This window comes from Aquila chrysaetos, chromosome 1, assembly GCF_900496995.4.
Source record: "Aquila chrysaetos chrysaetos chromosome 1, bAquChr1.4, whole genome shotgun sequence".
In the NCBI taxonomy this organism is placed as follows: domain Eukaryota; kingdom Metazoa; phylum Chordata; class Aves; order Accipitriformes; family Accipitridae; genus Aquila; species Aquila chrysaetos.
This window is the reverse complement of record NC_044004.1, coordinates 47,029,906-47,055,662: the sequence shown is the minus strand read 5'-3', so window position 1 is coordinate 47,055,662 and position 25,757 is coordinate 47,029,906. Positions and strand designations below refer to the sequence as shown.

Here is a 25,757-nt window from a genome sequence, read left to right as displayed (position 1 = left end):
GTACTTTCTGTCTCATCACCTGGATTTCTTTTTACTTCCATGCGTGAATGCACATGTACACAAACTCCTCTCCTGTATATGATATTGTGTCATGAAAGTCACTTAAATCTGCCTTTTCTTTATAGAAACTTAAGAGACATATTACAAATGTCTGTTGTTTGTTAATTTAAATAATTTAGTTTTCACTAATCAGTGTTTCATTCATGCTTACTTTACATATATGGCTGACTGGGTTAACTTGTGCAAAGCAACAAGTCTAAAGTGAACTTCTTTGCAGTAATCTCTAGTTACTGTCATTATGTATTTAAATTCAGAATGCTGGTTATCCAGGTGAGGTGAATGATAGTTGCTTGAGGGACACTAATTTATTGATAACCAGCTGTCCTTGATCCTCTTGGCTAAAGTACATTTTAAATTATTTGATGGCTCAGATTTAAAAAAAAAAAAAAAAGTCTTCATTAGCTTACTAATAAGCATGTTATAAGATAGGAAAATGAATGTAAGATGCATGGCAAATACTGCTATATAAGAAACTTTTTTCCCTGTTATTACAAAACATCAAAAATGCCATTCCTGGTGTGAAGCTTCAGAGATTTTTTTTTTTTTTCTTTTATACATGTCTTTCAAAGGACAAAAAAAAATATTATTTGAAACAGATTTCTTTTATCTTTGGGGCTCAAAGAGCCAGCCCAAGCACACTCCTCAGTGGTTATGAGGAAGAATCAGCTCCTGGGAGGGGAGTTTTCCTTGATTTTGGTGGCTATCCATTGCCTTTCCAGGCCTTTCAGGTGGGATTGTACTGACTATCATGGTGTATTTAACACATTTTACATTGGTGCCTTCATTTTTGTTCTATGTCTACTGACACCTGAACAAAACCCCAGTGTTTCACGTGTCCAGCTTTAGACTTGATATTGCACCTCTGTGCAAAAGAAATTAGTGAAATCAAAGGAGTTACACCAATGCAAAACAACACTAGGGCAAAGGAAAACCTACCTTGATGTATCTTCTATTGCAAGTCATGTCAGAATACGGAGCTAGAACTGATTTCTAAACAGAAATAATAGTCAGATATCATTTAAATTCTGTGTATTTGGAAAGGTGCAGAAAAGGAGAAGGGGAATGATGGAAAGGTTTGACTCTGCTCATTAATTTGTGTCTTTGTGCTGAACCCTCATCCTCTGGGAATGTCCTACAAAATTTGAGTTTCTGGATAAAATTCATTATACTACATATTGGGGCTTTTTCAAATAATATTATCTCTTTCAGCACTCTCTGTGCATCTGAATCTTTTTATTCTAAGTTCTGTGTAAACAGAACAAAAAGACAAATTATTAAAAGGTGTAAGAGCCAAATCCTCTGGCAAGGTGCCACATGACCAGTCTGAATTCTCTAATAGCAGTTTCTGGCCCTGGAGTAGCTTTATCTGGCAGTTATACAAAGAGGATCTTCCAGCACTATAGCTGGATTAATTAGACTGAATTATCTGTGGCATAACTGGTAACTAACTTCAATAATATTTTTATAAGATTGGAGTCTATATTTTCAAAAAGACAGTACAAATTTTATGCTTAGGAAAATGCTTTTGAAATGAAAGCATTGTGAAACCCACAGCAACACATAAAGGTACTGTAGGAAATTAAAATCCAAGATAACAACCAGATTGGCATGTAATATACGCAGTCATAATACATGCATGTTTTGTGCTAAAAATCCTTGCACTATATTGTGTTTAATGAAAGCAAACATTTTATGTAGTCGGTCGTAAACTTACGTGTATAGTTCAAGTACTACATATTGCTAGAATGACAACTAATATGGTCTGCTAAAGATAAATGTAATGCAGTAAAACTGAAAATGTAATTCTGGTTGCAAGAGCAACAACCAAATTATAAAAAATTGCTAGTGTTTTAGAAATGAAATTGTTGCAACCATTAGGCATTCTGAATAAATGTCACTGTGTCACTTGCACCCAATAAAATCGAAAATTACAAACACAATGCATATGCTACACAGGTATTTAGAAAATGCTATAGACATCAGGGCTGAACAATTAGCAAAAGAGAAGAGGAGCAAATTACAGAAAAAACAATGTAGTGATAACAGCCTAATTATACTCCTGTGGGAATCCTGTACAGATGTTTAAATCTTTTAAGTCCCTAATGATTTGCCTCAAGGATTAATGCTAAAGTATCTATTGCCACTAGAGCAAGGTCTATAAGTTTTGCCCAAGGGGTTACTCCAAATGTGTACATTAACAGCATTAAAATTCAAGTGCATAAACTGTTTTTATTCCTGTATGAAACAGGAATCTATTTTCAATATGTCATTTATGGACAATTTCAAAATGTTAATAAAAATCATTTTAATAGTATGGGATTCCCATTACATTTTCACAGAAATCACTAGAAAGCTTTTCCTGAAAGAAGTATCAAGTTTAGGAAAGTCTTTTTTATAAAATTACATGCTGAAAAAAAAATCATTCCCACTGATAAAGCTGTAATAAGTTGAACAAAAGCATACAAAAGTTAACTTCATATTTCTATCCTGAAATACACTGGACTAACTTCATCCTAGTCTCTATCATAAATTGCTCCAAAATTCCTTTGTTTAGTGGGAAGAAGCTGAATAATTCAGAACAAAACCGGGAAAATCAATGTAAGACTGAACTAAGTATCATTCACTTCTAGATATTGTTGTAATGGACAAATTCAGATGACAAATTATTTTTTAAAAAATAAGATCTGTTTAAGATGTCATATATTTTTTTTTTCTGCCATTTGGTGATTCAAATGCTTCTGATCAGAGCTGGTGAACCACTTGTCACTACTATTCTTTGTCAATCGTTAATTAACCATCTTTTAAGTTAAAGGAATTCATAGTTACAAACTTGTTTTACAGCCTTGTTCTGATGATTTATCTTTGAAAATAAAGGTTACAGGCCTAGAGGTCTCCTCTGTATTACACTAAAGGTTTTTCAAAGCCAGTTCACATGCCCTTCAAATACCTTTCCGCAGAAGAGGAATTTTTTTTAATCAATTGTCATCTTGAAGTATTCAGGCTAGCACAAAAATGACGGGCAAAATCAATTTCAACTTTAACGTTTTCTTTGTTGACTCTTTCTGGTTTAGCTGAAGAAAACATTCTGTTTCAAAACAAGCATTACAAATGAATATTTTCAGTCTTCTCTTGCTCTAGCCCATTTCCCACTGTGTCTAGAAGTACAGCAACTAAAATAAGTTATGGGATGCTGAGAAAAGTCCCACCATTTGATAAATTTGCATTGATCTCTTTGAAAAACTTTCTGTCATAGTAAGTACAGGGTGGATTCTTCAGTACCATGATCATTCCTCCGTCCTTGTCATCTGAGGACTCCTTTTTAAAAACAGTTGAATTTCCGCAGCCCCAGTATTTTTAAGCTGATAACTTAAAGTGAAGAAAAACTTGTTAGTTTATTTGGCTGATGGAATTTGACAGTCATTTTGGACTCATGACAATGGGTCTTCATGTGATTCAAATTTTTGAAAATACAAAAATATTTTCCTGATATTACAATATGCCCTTATTTGAAACTATATGCGATACAGTTGAGACTGGTGTGACTAGCAAGTACCAAGCAATGAGTAATGCTGCTTTGATTAGTTAAACTGCTTATGACTCAGTCTAATCAGCCCAGTGTTGTTCCCATTAGTCATATTCACTTGTTTTATGGAAGTTACAAGTAACTGTGTTAAGTTCGTGTTTTTCTAGTGCACACGTTATTTGGTTTGTCCTCCGTTTTCAAAATTTTGTGCCATTTTTCAAAGAATGCACAAAAGCAGTTAGCTTCATGAATCAATTTAGTTGGAAGGAAAGCCATGTTCTCCCAGGAATATCTTGTTCTTGGCTTTCCCAAATGTGTTCCCTCTTTTGATTTCATTTCATGAGAGCTTAATGAGGAGTTGTCATGTTCTTTCCCCAGTGATTCTGCATCCATGCAACAGAGGAAAGAGCCTTACCATCTTATGCTAGGTGACAACCCAAGTCTTGCTTATTCTTTTAAAAAAGGAAAGCAGTGGTAAATTAGTCTTCTATTTTAAAGACTAGCAGGAAAAGAGTTATCTGCTTTCTTCAAGCTAGAGGAAAGATCACAGATGTCTGCCTTAGCAGTAAGTGCTTCGAAGCAGCAGGTCTGGACAAGCTTAAAAGGTATATGACATGAATTCTTGTTTTCTTTTTGAAAGTTTGAGAATTGGGGGAAGAAGGGGGATGAAGGGGGACCATTTGTACATGGTAGTCAGAAATATTTAATTTGCAGAATCATGAACATGCACTACCAGGTAGAACATTATTTTGTATTGAGACAGCAAACATCTTGTCAGAAAGATGCTTGTTGGTGTTTTTGCCGTTTCTACTGATACCAGTTCACCTATTTCTTTTCTATTTATTGTAGAAACATTGCAAATATTTTAATATTTACTCTGATCATTATGAGAAAAAAATTTTGCTGGTACAGTATAGCTAAAATATGTGAAATTATCTCTGTCACTGAAATGCAGGAGATCATTTTCTGTATGAGGTAAGTAGAGGAGATTTTTTTCTACTTGGAGTATCTGTAAAAGCAAACCTTCTGACATAATCAAGTCTGTCACAGATTTATACTTTTTATCTTCATAACTGAGACCTAAACAAATCTGTCCTGAGTTCCACCTTTTCTCTAGTTTCTACCTTTGCAGCTAAATTCTTTATACACAGTTTAAAAATTTTTAGTCTTCCTTTATCTATCAGTCTACATTTGCCATATCTCTGAAGGACATGAGGGTTTTTTTCTCTTGACTGTGTAAGATAATATTGGCCCAAACTTAGTCATTATAAAACAGAAATAATTTATATTAATCAAGCCCTATTAGGGTTCAAGTTGATTGTTTATATGGTTTGCTGTTGATAATTCTTTTGTGTTATAGGGGGTCTCATGCTTTTACAATGCTAGTTTGGCAGTAAGAGGCAAAGCTGAGATGTTCTATCCTGGATGAGCTGTGAATGAGAACCTATAAAACAATAGAGGTACCTTTGAAGCTTGCTACACATATGGAAAAGAGACATAACCTGGATTAATAAAAGGACTACAAAATAACATTTTTATTTTTCTTGATATAACACCAATGTGAAACAGCCAGTAACGTGATGTGATGAAATAATCATTAATCAATATTTTTTAGAGCTATTCTATCAGGAGGTTTAGCTGCTAAAAAAATGTACAATAAAACAAGATACTAGAAGAGTGGTTCAATTTTTGCATAGTGGAAATCAATAACAGGTAGAAAAGTCGACACCCTTAATACTGCATCACAAAGATAGCATGATAGATCATTATCTTGGCATGATAAACTCCAGCGTCAGTAAAGTTTGTGTTTGCAAAATAAGAAGCGTAGGTTTTTGTTGCTGCTGTTGCAGTGCTATCTTTATCCATTCTCCTCACATAAAAGACACCATTTTAATTTCCTTAATCCACAAGGGAATTGTCTGAATAGTATCTAGCATTTTACAATGGATTTTACTGTCTTATTTCCTGTCTACTTTTGTCAGCTTTGCCAAATATTTTCTTACAGAGTTGGAGGGTTTTCCATTCATAAATCTCCCACAATTTGCAGGGTCCAAACTTCTGTCTTTTTTTTGCATAAACAAAGAGATGTTAACAAGTCAATGGACAAAGACCAGTGCTTTCAATGATTCAACTAGGATGAAGTTGTTAAGTGTTGATGCTTTGTTATCTTCTTTCCCAGGCAGATATTTACATGCCAGGGTAATCTGACATAGCACAAAATGAGTAATGCAGAAATTCAGAATAGATATCATCAAGGCTATAAACTTACAGATAATTCAAAACATTAAACACAGTGAGGGATTATGTACTCTCTCACAAAGAATGATTTCTAAATTGTGACAGTAAATTCATTAATTAGTTCAGGGATTAATATTATTTGAGTAATTAATAATAATTTCTGGAAAATGCTATAAAAATCCATTGAATTGTACTGTGAGAAGATAAATGCCATCATTTTAAATTTAAACTGCATGGAGATCAGCCCCTTTAAGCACAAAGTTTAGCTCAGTCTGAATATGTCTTTAGAGTATACGGTAAAAGGCTTGACAAAATGTAAGGCATTGTTTGGTGGTTGAGTTTTTTTAATTTATGTTTAATTTTTCCATATTGTTGTCTTTTACCAGGTGTTTCAGTAGTTCCTCAGATTGTGACAGATAATTGCACTGAAGGGAGCCTCATTTGTCTGTGACTTCTATCTTTTTGCAGCAAGAGACTTTAGACACAAAATACTACACATATTCTGTTTGCTTAACACTATGCCTCCATAAGATTTTTTTCCTCCTCCTTTTTGGGTGGAACAGGTTTAAACATGATGTTCTGAATACAAGCATAGAACATCAGAGAGGTTTATGAACAATATGCAAGTGTGAATTCACCCTAGGATTAGAATACAGCCTTATTTTTTGTACCTATATGTAAAAGGGATAAGGAACTAAGGCAAAAGTCTCTTCAAGCAATTGCACAGGTTATACAGTTGTGGATAAAAGCAAATCAACTTTTCAAAATCATGCGGTGATTGTTACCTGGAATATATGACTTTCTATGCAGGACACTCTGACAGCAAAGATAATTCTGTGCATATGGGAATAACAGAATATTTATCTCCATTTCCTCCAGATACTGCTCCTACATTTCAATTTTCCACGGCTGTAAACATTGTCAAAGGCTTAACTTGTGAAAGTTCTTCCAGAAGAGATTTCTTATGAATCTGAAGTACTTGATTCAATTTCAGGTGATTCCCTTAGCCCAGGAGAAAAATTAGGACAAAAATCACATGTTGTGTAATAACATATTCTTTGTTAATCTGAGCAAGTTGCGTAAAAGTTTTATACTTTGCCTTATGAAAATAGCCTGGAAAAATAGTTGATGTTTCAGAAGTGGCAATTTACTATCTGAGCAAGAATCACATCACAGTTAATGAAGTTTGTATAGGGTATTTCAAGTGCTCTAAGACAGCAATGAAACTTAAAATGTAATTTATATTGGAATTTTTATCTTTTTTTTTGTGGCAGCACACACTAAGTCAAATGCTAACTATAATGAGGAATTGATACTCCTTTTTGAGTAATTTTAAATTTTAAAAGTAATCTTTTAAATTAAATTAGCAGGCCCTTGCAGAATGGTACTTCACTAGGTAAGCTTTCTGAAGCTTTGGGAGCACGAAGAGCACTAGGTAACATTGTGTGCTGATGATGCTTTTCTCCATTTCCAAAATATTGGAATCTGAATAAATTTTATTCTAGAGTAATTTAAAACCCTCTCACTAGTATGCTTCTGGGAAGAAGGTGATCTTGTATGACAAGAAATCTGTCTGGGCACCCTGCAATCCATTACAAAAGCAGTAGGTCAGTTGTGCTTACACTGGGAAACGTGACCCGCCTAGTGGATGAGGGAAAGGCTGTGGATGTTGTCTACCTTGACTTCAGCAAGGCCTTTGACACTGTCTCTCACTGCATACTCCTTGAGAAGCTGGCGTCTCATGGCTTGGACAAATGTACTCTTCGCTGAGTGAAAAACCAGCTGGATGCATGAGCCCAGAGGGTTGTGGTAAATGGGGTGAAATCCAGTTGGTGGTGGGTCACAAGTGGTGTTCCCCAGGGCTCAGTGTTCGGCCCTGTTCTGTTTAATATCTTTATCGATGATTTGGATGAGGGGATTGAGTGCACCCTCAGCAAGTTTGCAGATGACACCAAGTTGGGAGGCAGGGTCGATCTGCTTGAGGGTATCTGGACACGCTGGATGGATGGGCCGAGGCCAATTGTATGAGGTTCAACAAGGCCAAGTGCTGGGTCCTGCACTTGGGTCACAGCAACCCCATGCAGCGCTACAGGCTTGGGGAAGAGTGGCTGGAAAGCTGCCCAGCAGAGAAAGACCTGGGGGTGCTGGTTGACAGCTGGCTGAATATGAGCCGGCAGTGTGCCCAGGTGGCCAACAAGGCCAATGGCATCCTGGCCTGTATCAGAAATAGTGTGGCCAGCAGGAGCAGGGAGGTGATTGTTCCCCTGTACTGAGCACTGGTGAGGCTGCACCTCGAGTACTGTGTTCAGTTTTGGGCCCCTCACTACAAGAAAGACACTGAGTTGCTGGAGCGTGTTCAGAGAAGGGCAACCAAGCTGGTGAGGGGCATGGAGCACAAGTCTTATGAGGAGTGGCTGAGGGAACTGGGGTTGTTCAGTCTGGAGAAGAGGAGGCTGAGGGGAGACCTTATCACTCTCTACAACTACCTGAAGGGGGGTTGTAGTGAGGTGGGTGCTGGTCTCTTCTGTCAGGTGGCTGGTGATAGGATGAGAGGAAATGGCCTCAAGTTGTGGCGAGGGAGGTTTAAGTCGGATATTAGGAAAAATTTCTTTACCAAAAGGGTTGTCAGGCATTGGAACAGGCTGCCCAGGGAAGTGGTTGAGTCACCATCCCTGGAGGTATTAAAAAAGCACTTAGACAAGGCACTCCAGAACATGGTTTAGTGGGCATGGATGATGGTTGGACTTGATGATCTTGAAGGTCTTTTCCAACCTAAATGATTCTATGATTCTATAAGTGGTGGTGGCAGAATTTGTCCCTCAGGTACACTGGAGGGACTGATAAGGCATCATATATCTGCTAATGTGGGTAATTGGAGCTGCTGTAGTACAGAGAACTGAGGAACAGAGGACAGGTAGGCTCCTCCAGCTGCCCTGGCTGTCCCTCATCAGCATCCCTCTACCTTTCCCTTCAGCACTGCTTGAATGAAGTCCCTGTATTCTGTGAAATTACTTCCTATAAAGCATGGGCTTAGCAGAAGAGCATCTGTGTATCTAAACTTCAGACTGATAGATTCTGAACAATATCTCCAAATTTTTTGGACCAGGCTGACAACTCTCCCAAAGGATTCAAAATGGCACCTTTGTGGCATCTTGCTCATTCTTCAGCAATACTGCATCACAGATTTGATGTTACTTTCCTTGTTCTTTGATCCTTGATCAGTGTCATCTAGTAATTGCTTTGAAATTAGGATACATTTAAAAATATATAATTCTGACTTTGTATAAAAGGACTTATCTATCTGGGTCTAAAATTTCATCACAAATTAATATAATCCATATCTGCATGGCTAATCTGGTATATTGCTGTAATAATTTCTAGTGCAAAGTGAAACAATCCTTTTAAATAGTGACCTTAGGTCATTTGTCTTGTATGATTAGCATTTTCACCTTATTACTAGGATGCGTGGGGAGGAATTACCTGGTTGCTTTATACCAAGGCAAATTTTAATTAGCTGACAATATAAATGTTTTTGCCTAGTTAAGTACTTAATATACTATTGTAATTGCATGTCCAATGAACTAATATGTATTTATCGCTTGATATTCACATTCAAATGCAAATGAGTATTTATAAAAGCATAATCTCCAAGATCTTTAAACATTAAGAGCACATCTTAAAGTAAGCATATTCTTTCTCTTTCTGTTTAGTCATCCATGACTCTTTGGAAGATCATGTTTCTGGAGTTGGGGTCAGGTGCCCCCTGGGCTACTTCCCATGTGGCAATATCACAAAGTGTTTGCCCCAACAACTTCACTGTAACGGTGAGGATGACTGCGGGAATCGGGCCGACGAAGACAACTGTGGTACGTGGTTGAGAGTTTTCTTTGTGTCTAGCACTTGCAGTCACTGAAACCCATGTAGTGCTCACACTAAATAGAGAGCTGCAGAGTGTTAGGAGTAGGAAAGTTAAATGTTTTGCAGAGGATACAGCAGGTCTTTGGCTTAATAAAGCCACCCAACAAGCCATTTGCTAGGAAAGAAGGATGGACCACATTTTCGTTTGTGTACAAACCAATTTTATCCCTGCTTTGAACTTGTTTGCATATGTCATTTTGATGTGTACAAATGGACGTACGTGATCTAGTAAAGATCTGTGCTGAGGAGGGGTAGATGTATGCACTAACAGAGCTTATGTAATGCTTAATGTGACTTTTAAAACTGGCTGGGAAACATAATTTAGAAGAATTTTCAGGGTTTTTCAGAAATCATTTATGTCCTAATTCGGGAGAAAAAACGTGACTGTGTGAGTGTGCTGTGCAAGCTGCATTGCTACCAGGCTTTGGGGTTTGGAAATGTCAAAATCTCAGGGAATACATGTAGTCGGGTCACTGCTGCCTGCTATTGTGATCCTTGTCACTCCTGACCCTGCCGGATGGTAGCCGTGAACTTGACTTGGTTTGTAGGCTTTACCCCTGCTGCAAACTGAGTAGGGCCAGAGCATGGGCTTTGCACTGGCACTTACCTGTCCACACTGCTTATTTGTGAGCATGGCCCCAGCACAGCTTTATTCTGTGCTGAGCAGTATCTCTCATGCAGTGCCTGGATACAGCTCAGAGGGTGGCACAGACCTGGGATAGTCTGGCAAAGGCCTCCCTGTATTTAGTGAGAAGAGAACTTAGCCATTTGGTTGTGAGCTATGACCACAGGGAGAGAAAATCGGCCCTAGCACATTTTATTTACTGGTATTGTCAGCTTACTAACAGCCTGGATAGTTTCAGAGTTACTCTCCAGAGCTGCTGATCTATGGCAGATGGGGAAACTAGACTTCCTATTCCTCGGTAGCTTGCCTGTAGCCATGGAGGGCAGCCAGATGCTTGCTGCCCTGACTCACATGATGCCTCCAGCTCGCTGGAGCCAAGCAGGTGAACTGTTTGCCTGTCCCAGCCAGGCACGCTGCCATTCAGAGCTCTATGTTGGGGGGGGTGGTGGTGGAAATTAAAATATTAAGTGAAACTTCCAACTTCCAAGCTATGTATACTGAAAGAAATTTTCTGAAAGAAATTTCAAACAAAATATGGTATTTTTCACAAGCCTTCTCAGCAAAGTCAGTGAGGTTTTGAAAATAGTTGTTCTTGTGTATCTGTGAAGCTGATTTTTGTACCAATGGGTAGTATTTTATTCTTATACCTATCAAATTTCAGGGTCTTACTCCATATGAAAGTCACTTTTAATTCTAGTCCCATCTAACAGACCTGCAGCTTTTTCTAGTTTTATGTAATTTGCTGATGCCATAAACATACTTTCCATTGCCAGTAATCAAAATCCTAAACAAAATTGGCTCTTGTTCTCTTCTTCTGTAATTATCCTGCCCTGCAGTGGCAGAAATTGCTGGTGGTGGTGCCCTCTTACATTTAAGAAGTCCAAGCACTGTAAACAGTTGGTTTATCCATGTTTCATTTCTGTATAGTACCAGAAAGTCTATCGTACAAGGACTTGCTGAAAGTGTACCGCTTGATCAAATGGCAATTAGGATATACACAGTTTCATAACGGGATGTATAAGACAGTACGGTTTGCAAGACAATTCAGCTGCGATATTGAATTCTCTTCTGGGTACAGTAATTCAAGAATGAGTTAGCGTTAATTTCTGAAAGCCTAAAGTACAAAAGATGAAGGCTCATTGTATAGACTTACTGGGAAAACTGTGCTATTAGTGTTTTTCTCATATCTTGACCCCATATTCTCATTTAGAAATGCATGCCTTGTATAATGCATTAAGGTCATACTCATCAGTAATGTTTTCTCAAAAAGTGGCATTGCAGTCCAACTTTGTTGTTCAAGTAAAGAAAGAGTCAATTCCTTGCCTGAGAATATGGAGTGTCATGATGAGATTTTCTGCAATGCCCCTACACTGTAGTAAGTGTGGAGAGCTTTGTGGGATAGCTCTGTTTTGTGACCATTCATCTTGCTTAAAATCCAAGAAAGGAAGCCTCATTGATTAGCTCCCAAGACAAAGAAACTATCCAGCTGCTTTTTTTCTGCAGTTTCCCAGGACCACTTCGGTATGCCTGCCTTATGCAAGCAATTACATCTGGTTCCTTCTACCCATTTTTTAAATTTACAACTAGTTTTCAGTTGAAGTCGTTGCTCCTGGTTACAGAAAAGCAATTCAAAATGAAATTATTCCAGTGTAGTAATTGTTTCATGTAGTACCATTGGAAATTTTAATCTGATCCACAAGGTACTCTAATTAAGTAGCTTCTGCAACTTCTAAATTCTTGCACACTTTCATCTTGCATAAATTTAAATAAGAGCTTTGAGATGGCTAGTCTACAACATTCAACCCAACAAGTGTGGGGAGAGAAAAAAAATCATCGTAGACCCTCAAAGGAATTCAGAAATACTTTTTTTTTTTTTTTAATGCATATATCTCAAACACAGCTAGGTAAAGCAGCTGCTTTACTAATGATTTCTTCAGTAATGATAAAACACTATCTTAAGCCTACAGAAAATGTTATAGTGAAGACTTGCATATATCTTATGTCAAACCAGTATTACAACGCAAGGAAACACAAAGCAAAAATCTGTCATGGACAATAGTTCTTTCTGTGATGGAAAGGACAATACTGATGAAGAAGAGAAGGAAAAAACCCTTCTTTTGACAACCATAATACTACTATTTGGAAAAACAAACAAACAAAAAACAACAAAACAACCAGGTACTCTAAACATAAGAAAATCCAAAGTATAGCTGTTCAATACAAGCCCATAAGTGTGCTGAATATTAACAGCAACTGCAATTACTGAAATAGCATTTTTAAGAAACATCAGTGAAGAAAACAAGCAGAGAAGCAACTAGCATAAAAAGCACACATAGATCTTCGAAGAGAGTTACTTTGTAAAAGTCTTTAAATGCCCTTGAAACAGAAAGTAAAAGGCTTCGGTGCAAAAGAGACCAACATGACAGGAGCCTCTGAAAATACTGAAACTAGTCTCTCCAACTATCTTGTAGTAATTCTGTCTATTTCCTCTTTTAATGAGTACAGTTCTCTTGTTCCCCACTTCATTCCTATAGAAATATTTACTGTTGTAATCTTTGAGATGATTTGCAATATTAGTCGTGTTTCATGCACTGCATGCCCAATAACAGCAAAACATGATTGTGAATATTTCAAACTAAACTGAATCCTCACTGAGATGTGTTTTCAGATGTGCTGTAATTGCCGTTCACACCCAACCCAGGCACATAAAGATTGGCTTCATGGTGCCTTCTTCAAATCTGCTTCCTCTTTCACTTCTACCATGCTCTCCATGTCCAAACAGTAAACATAAAACTAAGGTCCAGAGAAGTGAAATGACCTGAAATTAGCATCATGGGCAGAGTTGGGAACAGACTCTAGGTCTCAAGACTGCTGTGTTACTGCTTAACCTCAGGGTGTGGACATCCTGCTGGTCAGCTCCACTTCAGCACTTCTTCCACTTCTGGAAAGGGGTGAACTGTAGCTGATATGTTACAGTGGAGTGAACCCACTCCTCTTTGGAAGCTCACATGCCTTTGTCACCTAGTTGGGTTTCCAAAACCAATAAAATACTGTGTGTGATATCCTGATGAGAAGAACTTGAGGCAATGTAGTAAACTGCAACAAGAGGAGGAGGCTAGCAATTTATCATGCCCAAAGTGATGGGAGGCTCTTTCTGAACTATCACTAGATAACCTTAAATGTGCATGGAAAATACAATCTTACTTTTTGAACTTGAAAACATAGTCCATCAAGTAGAAGTGAGTGTTTTATGCAAATTTGTCATCAATATGATATTTTTCAATAAAAATTATTTATTTAAAGTTTCATAATTTCTCATAAGAGCTTATAGTCTTGAGGACTTTCCTTTTCTAGGCTTGAGTATGGCAGTAAATTTTTCTCTGCTGTTCTGCCCCGTGCTCATCTTTCTGAAGCACCAAGTTCTTAAAAAGACCGAGTACGTTGTTAAACAGTTTAGCCTGTATCACATGTTTCACTTGGAATTATTTTTGTATCGGTTAGCAAAACTCAAAATGTGTGGAAAAAAAAAAAAAAACAGCAATTCCAGCATCCTTCTGTGCCCAAGCTTGATTAAAGCTCAAGTTCACAAAGCAAGGCACGTTTGAGTGTTTTGTCCTACTGAGACTATGTTTGATTTCAAATGTAATGGCTTCAGCCTAATTTTCCAGGGAAGAGCTTTTCCTGTTTATTTACAGCTGTAAAATTTGATTCTGCAGCTACCTGATGTTTACAGATGGGAGGTTAGAACATTTGTTTACTTCATTGCTTTTTTAAACGTGAGCAGGAAGGATAAATACTAGGCATAATCACAAATTCTGCTCACCTAATGCTATGGCAGTGTTGACGTGGGAATTGTTCCTAAAACAAGTAAAGAGTATTTCTCACATCAAAGACATTACTGCTGCAATGTTACTGTTAATGTATTCTAAACAATCTCTAGGCAAAACCCTTTGAAGCCCAATGGCACAGTAAAAGTGCCAAGTACATATTCCCAAGTACATATTCAGGGAAAGAAGCCTTTTGGAATCTCTGCTTTGACAGTGATGCTTAATGATAAACAAAACAAAATTAACACTACCAACAGTAGGTAAACCCAATAGTTGATTAATGCAAAACAAAAATAACAGAACAACAGTATTTTGAATGTAGATTTACACTGAGTCCACATGTGTTTTATTGTCTTAACGTGCATGTTTGTTCAGATGAACAAATTTTTTTCAAAATACCAACTCTGAGTAGCTTTAGAGGAAAAAAAAATCCTTAATCTGTTTCCTAATTAAGTATTTAAATTTTAAAACTTACACATAAGCACTTTATCTTTTCTTTTTTAAAGCTCTCTGATATGCCATCTACTTAGAGGGCTGAATGAGCAAACTTTTGTCCTAGATAAGGGTCAGCTTGCTTTGAATAAAATTTTCCTACTATTACACGCAATGATAAAAGTGTAACGTTATTAGTCTAACAACTTTTGTGTAATTATCTCTTCTAGATACATCACTGGGTCAGTTATAATTTTGTAGTTATTTCATGCTAATTACAAAGTGCTGCAAAAATGCTCAATGCAGTTAAATTTTAAATCACTGAAAGACTGAATACTTGCTTTTCCTGGGTGATCTTCTAAGATCTTTTTTGCAATTGACCCTAATATTCCAGCCATTCTGCTGGATAGTCAGCATGATTTGTTCATCGTAACTGTAAATTAGCTGTGATGCTAATATGATGCCAGTTCTTGGGGAGAAGCCTCCCAGTAAATTGCAGTGTAACTTACCTCAAGTTTCTTGTTCCAAAACCACCCATCAGCTCTTGAAATTAGTTTGGTACAAAGTCGTAAATGGAGAAATACAGAAACATAAACAGTCTTAAAAGGTACTGAGCTTTTCTCCTTTCAGGGGAAACTCTGGACATCCTACCTGGCCAATTGAAAGCGTACTTTATGATATGTCTTGAAGTCTAAGATTAAAGCCTACTGCTTTGTCTCTAATATGTTTAGAACTATGTGTCAGCATCCTGTAGTTACAGGTTCTGAAAATCCCTTGGATGTAAAGTACAGGTGCACTCATTTCTTTATAAATAGTCCTGCTTTCAGATTTAAAAGTTTTTCCTAATTTCCACTAGGGTCTGATAGTACCCAAACATGCAGTCAAAATCTATGTAGTTATTGGATTTATGATGTTCTGTTCTAATTTAAAGTGCAAACAATAAGACTGATGTACCATCTTCAGTCACAGCACCTGGGCTTTTGACCACAACAGGTCTTATGAAGCAAAGCTGAGCCTGGTGAGAACTGACCTGGACTGACTCCACTAAAATCAATGGAAAGGCTCCCACTGTCTTCAGTGGGCAAAGAATCATAACTTACCTAAATTAGAAAACTAATTAAAAGCTCAGATGTTTCAAAAAAACAGTGTTTGTGACTCATGTGATAGCCTTCCTATATAGTACTGGATAAGACTGTTTGGAATCACTGTGCTAGCAGTGATTTTTTTATTCTTTTTTTCTCTAGATGAGATGAAGAAATCTGGGTTGTGATCTCCTGCAACTTGTCACAGAAACAGGAGATATAAAATACAGTATCTTCCCATGCATGTGATACCTAACTCTCATAAATACATGCCTTAATTCTTCTTTTCTTAAACTTAATTGGCAATTGAGTAGATATGGTTTATGCTTTGTTTAAAATTAGGGTTACTGTCGTTTCACACTACTGAATAGCTCTTATGCTCCATCTCAGAACTGCATGTTGATATAGGTTCTTCATTTATTACTAGTAAATCTCTAGAGGAAATGATTATGTGCAAATAACACAGGCATAAGTCATATTTAGAATAAAAAGTATTTTATCGTAAGAATTCTTAAAAATGCAAACACCAGAATTCTTATTAATTTCAAAACCAAATCGCATGCATTTGGCCTAATCCCTTGCACCTCTGTAGACCAGATTGTTTCACCATGAATGGGGCATTAAAAAACCAGCGACTACTGTTACATATTTGACTACCACTCTACTTACTAGCAATAATAAAAGGGGAATGGAAGGAACACCGTGCTAGGGTGTTTAATTTTATCTTTTTTCACAAGCAGGGTCTTTAATTATGTAGAGTAGTTAATGGAACAAAGTAGCCTGAGCTATTTTGAGAGCACAAGTTTCCTCAGTGTTTAGAAATTTGGCTTCTGGACAACTTTGCTGATAGTTCTACAAAACTGGTTTTTTGGCAGTTCGGCAATGGTTGTAGTGTGTCTGCATTTGTTTTTTAATCACAGTGTCATAGCCACATTTTTCCAGTCCAGTGAGGCAAGAACAGGCGTGCAGATTTAATTTAAGATGTTTCTGACTCTCTGGAGGAGTTCTTCATTGGCTAAATGTATTTACCATTGTGTTGCTCCCAGGCCTAAGAGGTCTCTGAACAAAAGGCAGCATTCAGCTCCCCAGTTGTGAAGTTCGCTTATAGATGTTCGTTAAGCTCTGTCTAGCTCATAGGCTGGAAATCACAGACAAAGGTTTCCAAAAGAACTGGAGCAGGGAGCGGCTGTTTGAAGTCTTGCACCTATTTACCTCTAAAAGCACAGGCTTCATCTGTTACTGTGTGCCATACAGTCATCGGGTGACTCTCTTGCCTTATTTAATAACTTATAGCATACTACCTTTTTTTAAAAGAGCCTATAAAATTCAACAGGATGAAAGTAATAACAATCTATATAGATGTCATGCTGTTTTCATATGTGTTTCTCTGAAGGTCTATAAACTTACAGAGAATTATTGCAGTTCTGTAGATTCATTAAATCATCTTTTAGATTTCCATACCAGAAATCTAAATTTCTATGGGAGGTTTCAAAACATCTATACAAAAGATATATGTTTTAATATTACAAGATTGCTCATAAGGGGTGAGAAATTTCAGGGGGTTTGAGTTTCCCATTTTTGCCTCAGCACATTGCAGAAGAGCTTGTTGACTCTATATTTCAAATTAATACTAATAATGAATAATGTTATAGTCAGTCTCATCTTTTCCTGGCATGGCATTTTTTTCCATCATACTTAAAATGGGAGATTTAAAAGTATGAGACACCGTTCAGTTTTGAGCCCTAGATAGTAAATTCTGTTTATGAAGCAAAAAGAAAACACTTGGAAGTCAGCAGCATGCTTAAAATGTAGCAAATACTTGGCAAAAGATCAGATTTTCAAGCTTCACATGGAAGTTTTTCATATATGGCCGAATTTTATTCTCACTGTCATTGCCATTCATCCACAGTATATGGCACTGAAATAATCAGGTTTACACTGATATGCAAATATCAGCAAATGGAATAGCTTTGCTGAAGTGCTGGAGGCTTTTAATCAATTTTGGTTTTGAGTCTTTAAATATTGTTGATAACTAAGAGTAACTTTTACATTTCACTAGACTTATGTCTCTTTTGGTCTCCACTGTAGTGGTTTACTGCTAAGGGAACTTTCAAGCACCCCAAGGTTTTATAGATGTATTCATTCTATTAGCTTATTTTAATTTATTCTGTCACATTTATTTAAAAAATTGTAAATACTTTGAGCAAAACAGAATAGGAAATCGGATTAATCTATATAGATTAAAAGTATTGTTATCTAAACTAGAAAACTCCCCTATGCAAGTGTTTCTCAGGAATAAAGGTACGATACTGAGAAGATATTTATCTTTTGGAAATTCGAGCCTGCCTATTTTCTTAAAAGTTGCACTGGATTAATTAAGTTGTTTTAAAATCAAGAATAAACTTGTGTAAGCATGTAATCTAGCTCATCCAGAGAAGTATAAACCTTATTTGAATTGATTTAATTCCTGTCTGGTTTTCTGTGATTGTATTGTCACATATAAGTAAGCAAGCTACCTTTCAGTTAATCAGCAGGTACAGGACACGGTCAATGTGCAGTGACACACAGTTTGGTGTGGGGTAGATTGCCTTTGCCTTGACTGGTAGATGTCCAGTTTTAGGTTCTTCATTTTTTTCCACTTGTGTATCTAAACTGGGGCTGTGAAATTCACTCCCAGAGTTGAATGCTCCAGGCACTGCAACACTGTTTTGTAAATTCTCAGTGTGGTTTTGGTCTTACTGTAAGTCTAATGACTATATCAGTATGCCCCAACACTGTGGAAAAGGACAATTATATTCCTTCATCTGTAAATATTTTAAAAGGAATTGCTTCTTGTCTGGAGGACTCAGGTTTTCCTTGTTGTACTAAAAGATATTTTTGTGAAAAGCCTGAAATAATTTCTTACAGCAAGAGAAAGTATATTTGAACAACTGGCAGAAGGAAATATGTCCACGGGTTATGCCCACCAACAGCAAAGGCAAAATGAAAGGGTGACACAGTGTCTCTTTAGAGTGCTTATGCATTTCACTGATAGAATTTCTCTGCATAATAACCCATGAAGACATGGCCGAGAGAAGGGGAAAGTCGTATAGATAACATCCTGTTCATAAGCTCCATACTAAATAAGAGATGTGTCTTTAATTGAGCAAAGCTGATATTTTCTTGGATCTGTCACTGAAAGGATTATTCAAATCTGTAGTTTGTCAGGATTAACATACTCTTTCTCATTCCTTTCCCATCAGAAATGGTAATTGACAACTTTTAGCAAGGAACAGTGTATTAATCTGCAGTCAGATAAGTCCAGTTTACAATTACTTATTTCATTTATCCCATGTAGGAAAAGATTTGCTGATGCCTTGTTTTCTCAGATCTCATTTTTTACAGAAGTGCAGCCAACATAATCTGTTTTAGAACTGGCTCAGGAAAAAGCAATTTCTCATCTGAGCTGTACTCCCCCAAATGATAGATTTGGGATTTCAAGACCAGTACTATTACCAGTCATTTCTTAAAGTGTTTGGAGAACCTCGTCTCGACAGAAGTAAACAGGTCACAAACCTACCATATAAACTCTAAACGATCACAAAGTGATTTACAGTTCTGGCATTGAGTGCTTCACCGAACGGCTGTACTAAGTATAGTTATTTGCACAATACATTCTTCTGGGATTTGACAAAACAGTTTGTATAAAATAAAGACTGTCCCAGGCTTGGACACAAAGCTTGGCCCAAAGCAAACATTTTTGAAGGTCAGAAAACTTTGAATAAGTTGTTTTGTTATATTCAGATATGCTCCTGTGTTTCTAGTAGAAGGCAGGAAAATCAATGCCATGAGAAAAGCATTTCATTTCCAGACAACTGGAATGTTTCCAGTAGAAAATAATCCATCTTCTCTCTTCTCTGTGCTTTTTTTCCCCCCCTTCTCTTTTATGGCCACCCAAAAATACACAGCTGCCTCTCAACTTCCTTGAAAACACTGGTGAACTTCCCCTTTGTAGTGAACTGCTCCCTCATTCCCATTAGTGTAGGAGGCACTGCTCATCCTTTTTTTCTGCAGATGCGAATTGCAGTAATGGTCACCTCTTGTACATGCTTTGTCACATGGCAAAGCATTCTAAAAATACTAAAAGGCAGAATAAAATCTCATCTATCCACTCTTCAGTGTCAAAAGCAGGGAAGTGCAGAAAAATTTTACTTTATATGTTCATTGGCTTACAGGAGGATTAGAATTTATGGCTGTTAAGTTTATATTCAGAATCTGCAGATAAGTGGTTAGTTGTCCAAAGCTTTCTATGAATACAATTATGAATTAGAAAGCCCCCAAATATTTTGAGACTTTATTCCTGACTGCAAAATATTTATTTGGTATGATTATGCTCCAAGAATAATCTAATTTTTAATACATCTTTACAAATTTCTGTTTAGAAATCCTCAATGAAAGATTCCTTTAATCTTAAAGCTCACCTCCTCTGCATATACTGCATTCCCACTAGTTTATTCAGGTCCCAGTTGCTGGGTCGTCTTGCAAATGAAAGTCAATGGATGTGCTCCAGTTAGAATATTCTGAAATAGTGATGGGGAAACCTCATTACAGTCCTAACTACAGGGCGGTAGGTTTATAAGGCACTCACCACTTGGCAAAAGATCTGTTTGCATCGCTTCATCAATAACAGATTCCATGTTGCAGCTAGTCCTAAAACTGAACTTCTGCTGAGTACTTAAAACAGGCAGGAGCAGTATTTCTGCAGGTTTGCCAACACCTTTAATTTTGTTCAAAATGCATTAAGCTGCTTCTGAATATCAGCTTAATGATCTAAACTGGCAAACTGCTAATGGATCAGAGCATACCAGGTGCTCTTGAGGAAGTTAATAAAATGTGCTCAAATGCCTTCTCTGGGTGGGAAGCTGGCATTCTTGCAGGGCATAAATTAATTCACATTAATTTTTGAGTGAAGAAGGTGCTTTTCAAGTCTGTTTTTTTCTCTTAATGGAGCAATTCCTGAAGACAGATTATGGGTTGCTTTGAATCTTTTAGGTTTCCAATTTATGCATGACAAACAACAACTAGATAAAAGACAGTTTACGTGAAGTTACTTAATCTTTCATAATATCTATTAATCAGCAGGTATACATCTTTTCAGTTTAGGCAGTGAAGAGGCAGGCATCTCTCAGAACAGCTCCATCTGCTGACACTCCTTAGGCAGGCTTCAGGAGATGCTTTCAAGGTAGTTTCCCTACCTAGCTGAGAAAACAACTGAATTCTATGTAATGTGACATGAAAAATGAGACACCATTTCAGAATGGGAAAAGTTGCAAAGACCTGAATATATTTTATTTCTCCCTGCCTATTTTGAAGCCAACAGATATAGTAGTAATGCTTACTTGAATATAAAGATTTATAGAGAAATGTCCTTGAGGAAATGTATTATAACTAAAAAATTACCATATGAAATTGCAGGGAAAAGACTGTTGCTAGCATATCATAAAAGTGAAACTAAGTCTGTAATGACTAGGAAAGCAGAGCCATGTTGAGTGTTCTCATATAAATGTTGTTTGAAAGTAAGTATCCTTACAAAGTGATGCTTTCAATTATCACTGATGCTTTGACTCACCAGCTAGCAACTGCCATCTTAAGAAGCATTTCTGCTACTGGTGCATATTTGTTAATTGAGATGCTTTAAACTAAAAGGGTGTGGGTATTGTCAAAGCTGAAGAGAGGTCAGGCTCAAATTAATAAAACTAAAATTGGATCACAGCTTTTAAAGGCAAGTTTTTTTGTTTGGTGGTTTTGTTGTTGTTGTTGTTGTTGTTGGTTGGGGTTTTTTTGGTGGTGTGTATTGCTGCCCTGTTTTGGAAGTGGTTACCTGATCAGTTAATTTACAGCTGTCAGATATATGACAGATATGTTCCAAGAAAGAGGTCTGTAGTTATTTCCAGCACCACTGTATCTGGAAAAAAACATTTGTGGGAACGAACTTAAAGGTGCTCTTCATTTTTCACCTTTATGGCCATAAACCACTATGGCCATAGATGTTCTAGTACATCTATGCACAGTGACCAAAGTGATAATAAGGAATAATGCTTTGTTGAAGAAGGTGTATGTTAAACTTAACTTAAACTTACTGACTTAATTATGTTACACCATGTCACCCATTCTCTTGAAAAGTAGTGTTCATTTGGCCTTCATCTAGATTTTCAGGAAAGAAATTATAGGCTGCGATAATGTGAGACAGCCCTCTAAAGAAGTAGTCGGAGTAGTAGTAATCATTTGAGCTTTCCTGGATAAAGTGACAAACCCACACATTTAATGAGGTGGGAAAATATGGTTGTCTCTCGTTTTTAGACTCCTATGCAAACAAAAAATTCTGAAGTGAAAGATTATACTTTCTCAGTGCAACTGTCACAAGAAATGTTGTTGTTGAAGGTATAAAAAGCTATTCTTACTGTGCCGCTCATAATCTCCGTACATACATGTGATTAGGCAGCTGTATAAAGATAAGGTCATGTAATGGTCTATGAAATGTTCTAGAAAAAACATGTTATTTAGATAAATCTTGATGCAACTAAATTTAGTAAAGGTATTTCTACCTTCAGTTTCTGTCTAATGTGTCTTCTATTTGTGGTGTGTTTTTTTTTTTTAGAAGACAACAATGGATGGTCTCTGCAATTTGATAAACATTATACAAAGGACAAATACAATAAACTGAAATCTCTGTATGCATTTCAGACAAAGACACCTGAGTGCTGTAAGTAATTACAGATATTATTTGTGTGATTATTACTGATGATTCCTAGAAAGAAATACACAGCAATTATGCTTATCCGAAAGAGAAATATAGTGCAGTTTCATTTATAGTAAAACAGAATTCATGTTGCAGATGAACAAATGCATTGAAGCTAATTTCAGTTCCATTAGGAATGATTCATTTTCTGTAAAAGGAGTGTGAAACATATGCCAATTATGAGGGCAATATTAATGTTTATCTGAATATACTAATACTGCTGGAAAGACAATGAAACACACATCTGTCAGAGTGAAATGAAGGCAACATTCCTCCAAATTCACTTCTTCGTACATCAAATGATTCTTGCAAACCCCCTCCACTTCTGTGGGCATTCGTCCCTTTGTACAGATTTTATGACTCTGCTGTCTACTTATGGGCACTAACTTAAAGCACAGAGATGGAGTGAAAGGGAGCAAAGACTTCCTGACCCATTTTCATCCCATTTTCACCTGGACAGAATTGTGCTCATTCTAGTAAATATAAGAGGACTGAATAGTCTAAAAAAAAGCCACAAAAAATCCATGCCAGATTCCTGTATATCAAGCCTAAAACTCAAGAGCTTTTACAAGGTCTTTCACAGAGATCAGGAGGTAACATAATTGTTTGTGTCCCTTTATATTTATTGTTAGGTTCTTCCCATGTCTAAATCAATGGTGTAAAAACATGTGCCTTAATTTCTGTTTAACACCCCCTGGTATGTCTGTCTTTGTGCTCACTGTTCTTTTACACCATTTTTCTTTTCTCCACATCCCATCACACCATCCATCCCACCTTTTGCTACAACCATGTTCTTGTTCTCACGCAGTGGCTGGTGCTGTGCCAGGGGAGTGTACCTGCCAAGGGCTGGAGATCTTCTGTGATGCTGCCAAAATGCATGCTGTCCCATCAGTCTCTTCAAACATAACCATAATGTAAGTAGAGCAGAAAAGTGGTCTCTTGCTCTGTTCAGGTTTGACTATCAATCCTGCAACCTTTTCACAACTACAGCCTTATAATTATGACCAGTTGGCTCAGCTGATGCTTGTGAAAGCACAGTGTCTCTCTGTTGTCTAGTACTTCAATGTTTTAAGTACAGATTTTCCCTGCATAAAAGGAGAGAAAAGGAACTAGAAAACTCTGTGTGAAGTGATCCTTTCATTTTTGTAACAGTGACTTGAGCTAGCAACAGTTTCAGGAAATCTAAAGAAATGTTCAAAAGAAATGTTTCCTTTTAAGAAAAAATGCTTCGGACTTTTTATTATTCTATGATCCTGCCAATATTACTAGTCTATATTCCTGCCAACAGAGTCAATAGCCTTGAACTCAGTGGACCTACCTGCTTGAACAAATCTTTTTAGTTCTCATTTGATGTCTCTGAATGTGCCGTTATTTAAAAGGATTTAGTCTGGGCTGGGTCATCATACAGATATGTATGTGTAAACCAAACTTTTTGAAGAGATCAGGGAATGTTTAATATTGTTCTTAGTTTGCACATCACTGTTTGAGAGGCCATTTTCTGTGTGGTGAGCAGAGGGCAGCATTACGTGTCCCTGCCTGAGAAACTTCCCTGTAGAGCAGGGGTACAGATCTTTCTGTTCGGTACCAGTTTGTGCTTACGTGTGGCAGAGGTTCTCCTTATTGGGTCTGTGTTCAAGTACTGCAATACTTCTTAACAAAGTTTGATGTAGAATGTCAAATATATTTCTAAACTGGCTGTTGGCTCAGGGTCAACAAAGACTTCAAAAATAACGGCCCAGTTCTAGCTTTAGAAAAAGCAGTGAGTCAGTTCAGCTGGCTTTCGGGCTACAGTCTCTTCTAATCCAACCATGACCTGAACGGTTTTTGTTCTTGACAGGACACTTGAGTCAGTGCCCAGTGGAGATGGGGACATAGGGACACATGCACTGGGAAATGGGTTCTATATGCATTTGAGGTTTGAAATAAATCTGTGGTTTAGTTTATACTCAAAACTTTTTAACTCTTAGATTTAACTATTTTGTCAGTTGCTCTGGGGACATGGAGGAATATTTTTTGATGATAAAGTATTTAGCTTACTGCTTAAATAGATATGAATATTCAGACAAACAGAGGAGACATATTCAGATGGTTTCATGTTGCTTTTATTATTTAGCAGTGTGAAAGCTGCTCTTATTGAATAACAAAAAGTGGCAGCACTGTAGGAAGCTGGGAGAGTACTTTTACTCTGTGCATTCATTCCTACAGGTCTCTTCAGAGGAATCTGCTAAGGAAACTTTCTGCTGACATTTTCAAGAAATACCAAGACCTTAAAAATCTGTAAGGCAGTGCTTCAACTTAAAATATCTATTTAGTTCCTTAAATATTCATCCTCTCCCTCTCACATACACACACACACAGAGCTTAACATCTGAGTGACAACCCTCAGTTTATACTCAAAATTCTGTTTTGTCTTACCCTTCGGTACCTCATCTAATTGTGTAACCTGTTTGGCTCAAATAGCTTGATTTGACATCTCTCTTTTTGCAAAACTGTAATTTCTGCATATTTAATTTTTTATATTGACTATTTTATACAAGAAATATGCTAAACTTTCATCGTGTCTGAAGGAAGTTACATTTATAATGAAGAATAATATGCCAAAAGAAATTAAAGTAACTTAATCCATTTATTCTACAAAAGAAAAGTTTGGAAACTTAAGCTTCCCTTTGTCATGGGAAGCTCACTCACATGGAACTTGGTTTTACTCAATTATTTCTGGTACCAATTTGATAATGCCCCAACTAGTCAAATTGTTATGGCAACACAATACTGCGTTATGTTTTATGATATGTAATATACATGTTGTTCAAAAATCATAGTCTTTAACAAGTTTTCTTTATATAGAATTAGTGAAATTAAGAATTAAATGCAGAAGTCTAGAGCAGGGTTCCTATGTCACCTAGAAAACTTACTGGAGTGTAACTTTTATGGACACTGTGCTGTACTGCAGCACCATCTTGTGTTCACAAAGTTAAGTACCATTATGACCTATGACTTGAAAGATGGTTTTCATTAAAAGAAATAAGTCCATATCTATCTGTACGAAACATTTGTTTCTAATATTAATTTCACACCTTTCTGATCGAAAGGTACATTTTCAGAAAGCTCCTAGCAGTGTTTGTCACAAACCCGTTTTGTAAAAGCCAATGTCAGATTTCTTATTGCTTTTTAACAGGAATGCATCTGGATGTTTTATTAACTGTAACTTAATTAAAAGGACTTATATTTAAATATTACTCAGACAATAACACTATAATGTTTTTAAAATATTTGA

At 36.8% G+C, this 25,757-nt stretch overlaps 1 protein-coding gene across 1 annotated transcript in view; it reads left to right on the top strand.

The window, feature by feature from the left end:
* The window catches only part of RXFP1 (relaxin family peptide receptor 1), a 52,937-nt gene that overhangs the window by 10,332 nt on the left and 16,848 nt on the right, over positions 1-25,757 (top strand). Inside the window, exons 2-5 of the mRNA XM_030029124.1 lie at positions 9,532-9,687; positions 22,343-22,447; positions 23,292-23,397; positions 24,689-24,760. Of these exons, the coding sequence (XP_029884984.1) occupies positions 9,532-9,687; positions 22,343-22,447; positions 23,292-23,397; positions 24,689-24,760 (439 nt within the window). The remainder of the gene's footprint in view (positions 1-9,531; positions 9,688-22,342; positions 22,448-23,291; positions 23,398-24,688; positions 24,761-25,757) is intronic.